Consider the following 9,330-nt stretch of genomic DNA (forward strand, 5'->3'; position numbering starts at 1 on the left):
TTCTGTATATACACACAACTAAAGAGGTACTGGGAGACTCAGGGCTAGCTTGGCAAACGGGATCGGTCAAATACCTAGGAATCAATTTCAGGAGGAACCTAAGAATCACCCTCGAACAAAACGAGAAAAACACCCTAAACAAGATAAAAGGGCTGCTGGAGAATTGGTCGCCCAAGTTTATCACCTGGTGGGGAAGAATAGAAACAGTTAAAATGATGATCACCCCAATAGTTAACGACTAGTCAGCATGCTTCCCCTAACACTAACAGACGACTTCCACAAGAAAATAGACCAAACACTTAAATTCATCTGGAGAGACAAAAAGCCGAGAATAGGCCTCCCGAAACGGAGATTGAAGAAAGAACAAGGGGGCCTCAATGTAGCAGACCTGAGACCCTTCCATGTCGACCTATTCTTTTAGGACATGACGGACTCGAAATTAAGGTCATATATGTCCGCCGATATTTTAATAATGATGTTCTGACTCTGTATTAAAATTTCGTATCTAGAGGACAGCACGTTATTTTTTAAGTCACTCACTAATATTCACTTTCACTTCATTTATTAGTTTGATATCTGCTCCGCTGCAATTCAGACGTGGTAGCATACTGAGGAGATATCTGGTGTCTTTGGTAATAAAACCCCATGATGAAGCATGCCATCAACCATGTTGATGAGTGAGGGTTTTATTTTCAAACAATGATTGTTTTCATGGTTTCACTTTCCCTGTATTATAGTTAACACCTTACTCAGTAGAGGCATTTGTTCCAGACTTTAGGGTCGTGGACATTGGAGAACTTTCTCTCTCATATATATAACTCCTTTGTTGTTTTGAAAACTGAATTGTGGAATAGGAGTGTTCTATATCCCTACCCCTCTTGTTGATATTTTTTATTAGGTCGCGCCTGTTAATGCGCATGCGCATTGAGCGGAGCGAGACTATAGGGGCTTAAACAGGAGTTTAACTAGACTGGCGATCTGATGCTGTGCCCGTGCGCTTTTAGCTCAATGCACAAGCGCAATGAGTTAAAATGCGCATGCACAGCATCAAATCGTTAGCTTGGTGTCGCCAGCAGCTCTTCCCGCTCCGCCCCCTGCTGCATCAAAGGCTTTTCGCTCTGCCTCAGCCCAGCCATTCTCCTCCCCTAATTGCCCCCTGCTGCATCAAAGGCTTTTTCACGGCCGGCCGGCCGTGCTTTCAGTTTCACGGCCGATAGGCCGTGTCTCCTTTTTTTTTAATTTTATTTTAAGTGGCCACGGTTTGTTTAATAAGCTTTCCCGCGCGCGCTTGTTTACATTTCCCTGCTCACTGTCATTTTAACTTTCTATCCGGCTCGGGCGTTTGGAAGCAGCGGCACGCGCAGGGGCCATTTGTATTACAAAATACTTGTATTGCATATGATGCATGTTGTCTGTCTTAAAAAAAAGTTTCATACTTTTAAATGGCGAGCTAAATCGTCTCTTTTCCTCTCTTCCCTTCACTCTTTCCCCCCTCACTCTCTCGCTTTCTCTCTCCCCCCTCACTCTTGCTCCCCCTCACTCTCGCCCTTACTCTCTCTCTCTTTCTCTCCCCCTCACTCACTCGCTCGATCTCTCACCCCCTCACTCTCTCTCTCCTTCGAGCTCTGCAGCATAGATCGTGTGATCATAGATATCTCATTCTTCTGGGGAGCCCCGCCCTCCCTGGGGCTCAGCCTGTAAGTTATAAATGGTTGAACTCCCTTTTCAGCGTGACTTCCAACATTAAATTTGTGCTCTGCTTCCCTTGAATGTTGGCAGCGCCGCCGAAGCACAGCTGGTCGTTGTGCTTCCTTGCCTCTGGTTTTCACGAGTTCTGCTGCTGCCAACCAGGACAGTGCATCAGACTCCGCTTTACTCTGCCTGTTCCATCATGGCTGCGATCATGGGGTGCCCCCTCGGATATTTTATTTCCTCCTACGGTGGCAAACTGGAAGCTAAGTAAGTTCTAATTAACAAGAACAGTCGTAACATTTGGTAGATTTATAACTATTCACTTTACAAAAAACAAAATTAATACTTTTATAATTTGAAAAAATATAAACAAATTTTTTTTTTTACATTTGCAACACCAAAAGGTCAAACTTTTCTATTGCGAGAGCTATTGTATTTTCAATGCTTGTTACTAGAGAGAGCCATCCTTGACAGCACTGACCCACTAACCCTCCTCACAACCAACAAACAGTCACTAAAAAGGAACCCGATATTCAAGATAACGAAACAGGCTCTTCTCAAGGTAGACCAAAAGTTAGAGATAAGCATCAAAAACTCATTGTGGGTAGCACTCTGGAAAAACCCCAAAATCAAATACAGAGGCAGACCCCTAGACATAACAACATGGAAACAATTAGGCCTCTCGCACCCAGCTCAGCTGGAGAAGGGCATGCCCCTCACGTTCAACAACATAAAGGAAAAACACGACCTCCCAGACTTAGAACTATACAACTTCCTGGCTATTAAATCGGGCATCACAAAAGCGAAACTAAACAGGCTGACTCCCTCAATATTCCAATACATGGAAAACATAAACAAGACTGGCCACCGAGCATCTCACCTGTACAAACTCCTCAGCCCACGCATCCTCAAAGCTATACACGAAAAGTACAGACTACTGGGAAGCACAGATAGGCTCGAAACTCACAGAAAAAGAATTACAAACCATGTGGATGTCCCCGACATGTAACATGATATCACCAGTACTAGCCCAAACAAAATTCTGGCTGCTCCATCAAGCATACTGGACAGCGGTCCGACTAGCGAAGCTAGGTCTTAGAGAGAATAACCACTGCTGGAACTGTGAGAGTGAAATAGGGGACCTAGACCACCTCATCTTCTATTGCAGCAAGGTCAGCGAATTTTGGAGGAAAGTGTTCGACTTCACTAACAAGGTCCTAGGCAGCACCCTGAAACAAGAATTTGGAACTATAACCACAGCACACTTTAATACAGATGTTACCTCACAACAAGACAGAGACCTTCTCGACTTCCTCCTAACTAGTACAACAAAGACAGTGCTAGCCAAGTGGAAAGACACCACCAAGGCCACTTTCAAAGGGTGGCTGAACTGAGTGACGTACCTAAGAGGAGCCGACATCATTGCACTAAGACATACACCTTGGAGAAAGCCCAACAGAGAGATGTGGTCATCCCTAGATAGCTTCCTAGACCCGTACAAACCAACGTAGACAGCTGCGGGAAAGCAAAATAGCGAAAACCATCCACAGTGTTAGACGGTCGATCCATAACCAGCTGTCAAATGCCTGTATGTTATATGTTTACATTATATGTTACAACTAGGCACAGGACCGGAAGATAAGGGGCCCTTTGCAACCAAGCCATAAAGGCCGCTAGCCCATTGGGACATTCGGAACATTCGAACAGCCATTCAACAACCATCTACCAAACGCTTTTATGTAATTTATGATTGCTGAATGAAACAGCGAAATGTTCTAATTGTTATATGTATATTTGCACCTTGGCAAGAAAAAACAATAAAAATATATTTTTTAAAAAAAGGAAATTACTAGTGGAAGGTATCAGTTCCACTGCATGAATCTAAAACGTCTTGAAAAATAATAATTGTTTTACATTCCAACCTACTCATAAAATAAGGCATCATTGACTAATCTAAAAGCCCAGTTCCACTTGCGTGATGCTTTAACAGACTGTCTGAACAAAGTGAGTCTAATGCCCATCCAAAGAGGAAACCTTTTACTGTGATGAGACTTGAAAATTAAAGTGCAGCAAAACCCATGACAAGTTCCTATGCCCTAAACTATTTTCAACAGCACGCCACCAATTGAACACCAAGTAGATATTAAGTATAGCATAACTGTTTACAAGCCCAAAGAAAGGTAGACATTTCTATGCACGAAGAACCATTTCTTACTCAAGCAGGCAAAATTCAACCATTTTTCCTTTAAGGTGTCCGACCTTGGGTGGTTAAATATTTATTCTTAGGCAAATGGTAGTCAACATTCTGGTATGGCTATGTGCAGGGTTGTGGTGGAGGGTATTCAGGCCTGCAAGCACAGTTAGCAAAATAGGTTTATCACTACAATGGGGATGATCAATCAGTACTTTCCGTGGTGGAGCAAACAGGTGCAGGACCAAATAACAAGTCTTGTCATCAAACGGTGGAGGGTCATGGTACACTTTTGGAGGCGGTGGACTATGTATGGTGGTGGAAGGGGAGAGCATATGGGAGGGTATTCGGTCATCTGGAGAGGGAACCAGTCAGTCAATCAAGATGGCTACATTTGACAGCCAATGATACAAGTTAAGTCAGACCACATTTACTAGCCAAGGATACTAGAATACATCTGCTGTCAGGCGGAGATGTGTTTTGGGCTGTTATAGGAAAAACATGTTTGGCGGCAAGCTAGTATCTTTGACAGATAGTTGTACCAGGGAGGGGGTAAGAGGGCAGCCCCCGGTTCTCGCTGTACAAATGCTCCAACGTAATTATTCCATACGATTCAGCTAACCAATGACTGGCAAACTGCCAATGAAAAACCTTTGAGTATCAAATCAAATCAGGGATATTTGTACAGTGCACATATCACTCGAAAGTCTCATGACACAATGGTATTAAAACACTTGCCTGGGGCTTACATAGGAGACACCAACAAGGTGCGTAACACGAAAATCATAAGTATTAAGAGCAAGACAGCAGAACTTCTGGATGGAGATCTGTATATAACATACGGGTTACCGATTTGAATGTTATCAGGGAAAATTCATATTTTTATTCCTTCAGAGAAAAAAAATGAGCGCCACTAGGATAGGAAAACATGACACTTGTTACCTGCAACACTACTGAACTTAAAAAAACACACCGATTGATAAAGGGTCTCCTCTGAACCTGTACAAAGGGAATATTCTTTGTGAACTATTGTCTCCAAGACAAGCAATTCCTGTACAAGTCCTGCGCCTGGAATTTGCACTCATCAGCTCATTCTATTTAGCAAACAGTTAGGGCCTACAGCCTTCTTCCTGCATCAGATGGCACTCTAATAGGACCATTGAAGCTGAAAAACTTTGGCACACATACGAAGGATAATACTCTCAAAGGAAACCTCTGGACTGTTGTATCACAATTGGAACATACAGTAGAATATATGCACTCCTGGTCTCCCTCAACTTTAACTATAATATAAAAAAAAAACAATTCCTGGGTTAAGTTATTTTAGTGATGCCCCATCACTGATGGAGTCTGAAACTGTACAAATCCATTCCAGATATTGTAGTTTATAAACAGACTCAAGAGTATGCATCTGTCTCTTGATCACAGCACAACACTGTTTATATTAATGCTTTGACTGGAGATTCTCCCTTTAAACTCTTATAATAAGCATTGGTCAAGTTTGCGAATTGTGAACAGACCATGTGATCTCTGAGACAGTGGGGTGCAAAATTTGAAGCAAGTGCTCTATATTTGTGCTGATGCTGTGTTGAAACGAGCAAACATTATATCAGTCCGTTATTTATTAAATGTAACATACCAAACAGTGGTAAACGGCTTAATTGAATGTTTCCAGCAAATGAGTTTGCGTGTTGCAATCTTTTTAAATATTTTGAATAATGCAAGGTAATCCATATCTTGTTTTAAAATGTTCTTTCAACTTTATATTGTTAACCTCAGACGAGGGCTAAATCTATACAATTTAGCTGTACCCCCCCCCCCCCCCCCAAAAAAAAGCAGAACTACCACCACCACAACCCCTACCCCAACCCAACACCGCACAAACTGTCCATCCTGAATCCAATATGAACGACATCTCTATAGCAATTTACTGCTGCTACTGAGAAAAATGTGTACATTAACATCGATTTAATCGTGGCGACCTTAAATCGGCGTTTCACTAGCAAGACAGAACTTATGCCTTAATTAACATTACAACTGAACTGTATTAACAGTATTGAAATACAATTTCTTATGGTAACTGATTGTTTTGATGCATAGTTGGGTCACAAAAAAATACCACAAGCTGCCTACGGAGGACAACTAAACAGAAGCACTGTACAAGAAAATAGTATAGTCATGGGACAGAGGGCATTCCGCCAATGAGTGAGATGATGGAGTGGTGATCAGACGGTAGAGGAGGGTCCGTGTGTTGATAAGGGAGAAGTGCCTATTACCGCATTACGTTAAGGAGGTTACCAGTATGGTGGAGCAGATGATCTATCATTACGGTGGAGTGGGGTTGTTATGAAGTTAGAGCTGACATTTTGGGCAGATAGTACTCCAGTATGGGCAGGCGAAAGAGGTTCCACCGGTAAAGATGAGCAGGAGGAACAGGCAGTAAAAGGAATCGGGGAGGGCGAAAGGGCTGCAGTACGGAGGTCAGAAGGTCTGTTAGTGAGAGCGGAGGATTTGTCAGTGAGGAATGAAGTTGTTGTTTGTATTTCCAAAGAGTAACAGCCCCCAAAACAGGACACTCGAGGGAAGTTAGCAGTCAATGCAAGCTCAAAGATTCGGCCGCGTACCCGCCCCCTGTGCGAATCGCCAAGAACGGTCTATCTGGGGGCACTTCCGCCCTCCCGTCAGACACCCTATAATGACAGTTACAGGGACGTCGGTACTACGATACTGATGAAGGCCCTGCCCGTTAGTGACCACTGCCAGACCCCACTCACCACTGTGGTCCATGATTCGAAGCACTGCACCCTGGGAGCGGAACTTGCATAGTTTAGACTATAGGAAGTGACGTCATTGCGCAGCCGCCAAACGCCCTTGCGGTGGAGGCAACGATAGAAAGAGAAGAGAGACTGCGGAAGTGTTTCTAATAAACTTAGAGATGCTCCAGAAAGGATTGACTACTCCGGCAAGTCTAATACCTAAAAGAAATGCGTGTTCGCATTTAGGGTTGCCGGCGCATACCTGCCAATAGACCCGATTCCGGTGGGATATTCCAGATTTAGAAAACAATTTTTTTTTTTGTTTTAGCTGTCGTCCGCATGAGGGATATAGTAAACGATACAGTGTGTAACTGTACAGAAGTAACAGAGTTTGCCCCAAGAATGTGCACCCGGGCTCTTTTATTGGCAGGGTCACCTGACCATGAGGCTTGTGGTGCATGGGTGCAAGGTGGGTGTAAAGTTCCAGCCCTCAAAGGAATGGCTGGTGAACTGGCACATGCCTAAAGACTAGAACTGTCCAGCAGGAAACTACACTGCCTGAAATTGCATCTGCTTTAATGCGAATCAATGGGAAAATACTGTCTCCCGTTTGGTACCCACTTTCATGTTTTAAGATGCTGGCATGTATGCCCACGGAGAGCGGTCGAAGTGCATTAAAACAAGCATTGTTAATGCATTGGTTTTGCCTATGTGAAGAATAATAAATTGTTTTTGTCAATCACTGCCTGGGACAAAGGAAGGTGCTCCCTTACGAGAGTGGAGCTGAAACCTAACAAGCATACCGCAAGCGAAACCTAAATACAACGCATTCAAAGTGTAAAGCTTTGTGACACTGGTTGGAGATGAAGCTATAAGTGCTCTCAAGTTTAACAAGCATTTACAATGCAACGGTTTCGCCTTACAAAAAGTTAGACACGCTTTCAGTTTTAGTAGAGGAGACCCCTTGCCTCCCACTGCAGCTGAAGCATTTCAGCGCTGTGAATTAACCCCCTCGTGGGAGAGTTAGCTCTACTTTTTCAGAGAACTTTTAAGGCATCTGCAAAGTGGACTCTGGCCCAGGGCCCCAGCCTTTCAAAGGGGGTGGGAGTGAAGGGGAGGTGTGGTGTGAAAGAGCCAGCTCTGTTCTACAGATTTTTGCGCTCATCACTTAGATTAATTTTTAAAGACAATCTTGGAAATAGTTTATTTTTTAATTTATTTTTAATGTATATTACAGACATTTTGCAGACAAAATGTGTTATACAAGGAAGCCATAGCTGGATGGATTAGTGAAAGAATGAATGGATGAGTGAAGGGGTGAATGGAATGATGAGGGAAAGGATGGATAGATGAGTGAATGCAATGGGGGGCTGAGCAGAGAGTGCATCAGTGAAGGGACGGTGCAAGGAGAGGCTGAGGAGAGTGCAGCAGTGAAGGGACAGTGCAGGGAGAGGCTGAGCAGAGAGTGCAGCAGTGAAGGGACGGTGCAGGGAGAAACTGAGGAGAGTGCAGCAGTAAAAGGACGGTGCAGTGGGGGGCTGAGCAGAGAGTGCAGCAGTAAAAGGACGGTGCAGTGGGGGGCTGAGCATAGAGTGCAGCAGTGAAGGGACGGTGCAGTGGGACTGAGGGGAGAGTGTAGCAGTGAAGGGATAATTCAGTGAGAGGCTGAGGAGAGTGCAGCAGTGAAGGGACGGTGCAGTGGGGAGGAGGAGTGAGTGCAGCAGTGAAGTGACGGTGCAGTGAGAGGCTGAGGAGAGTGCAGCAGTGAAGGGACGGTGCAAGGAGAGGCTAAGGAGAGAGTGCAGCAATAAAGGGACGGTGCAGGGAGAGGCTGAGGAGAGAGTGCATCAGTGAAGGGATGGTGCAGGGAGAGGCTGAGGAGAGAGTGCAGCAGTGAAGGAATGGTGCAGTGAGAGACTGAGGAGAGTGCACCAGTGAAGGGACGGTGCCGGGAGAGGCTGAAGAGAGTGCAGCAGTGAAGGGACGATGCAATTGGAGGCTGAGCAGAGAGTGCATCAGTGAATGGACGGTGCAGGGAGAGGCCGAGGAGAGAGTGCAGCAGTGAAGGGATGGTGCAGTGAGAGACTGAAGAGAGTGCAGCAGTGAAGGGATGGTGCAGTGAGAGGCTGAGCAGAGTGCAGCAGTGAATGGACGGTACCGTAAGAGGCTGAGGAGAGAGTGCTGCAGTGAGCGATGGTGCAGTGGAGGAGTGAGGGCTGCAGCCTGGATGGGGGGGCTGAGCAGAGAGTGAAGCGATGGCGCAGGGAGAGGCTGAGGAGAGAGTGCTGCAGTGAAGCGATGGTGCAGTGAGAGGCTGAGGAAAGTGCAGCAGTGAAGGGACGATGCAATGGGGGGCTGAATAGAGAGTGCATCAGTGAAGGGACGGTGCAGGGAGAGGCTGAGGAGAGTGCAGCAGTGAAGGGACGATGCAATGGGGAGCTGAGCAGAGAGTGCATCAGTGAAGGGACGGTGCAGGGAGAGGCTGAGGAGAGTGCATCAGTGAAGGGACAGTGCAGGGAGAGGCTGAGGAGAGAGTGCATCAGTGATAGGATGGTGCAGGGAGAGGCTGAGGAGAGAGTGCAGCAGTGAAAGGATGGTGCAGTGAGAGACTGAGGAGAGTGCAGCATTAAAAGGACGGTGCAGTGGTGGGCTGAGCAGAGAGTGCAGCAGTGAAGGGACTGTAACAGGGAA

The 9,330-nt window shown here is 45.4% G+C and overlaps 1 protein-coding gene across 2 annotated transcripts in view; it reads right to left on the reverse strand.

Moving 5' to 3' along the window:
* Positions 1 to 6,729, reverse strand: part of CBLL1 (Cbl proto-oncogene like 1) — a 181,653-nt gene extending 174,924 nt beyond the window's left edge. The window contains exon 1 of one of the 2 annotated variants that reach the window (XM_078680169.1): positions 6,658 to 6,729. In XM_078680169.1, the coding sequence (XP_078536295.1) occupies positions 6,658 to 6,670 (13 nt within the window). In that variant the 5' untranslated portion in view covers positions 6,671 to 6,729. The remainder of the gene's footprint in view (positions 1 to 6,657) is intronic. The other variant, XM_078680178.1, reaches the window with a different exon arrangement.
* Between the last annotated feature and the right edge of the window lie 2,601 nt (positions 6,730 to 9,330).

Source organism: Lissotriton helveticus, chromosome 1_1, assembly GCF_964261635.1.
Source record: "Lissotriton helveticus chromosome 1_1, aLisHel1.1, whole genome shotgun sequence".
Classification (NCBI taxonomy): Eukaryota; Metazoa; Chordata; class Amphibia; order Caudata; family Salamandridae; genus Lissotriton; species Lissotriton helveticus.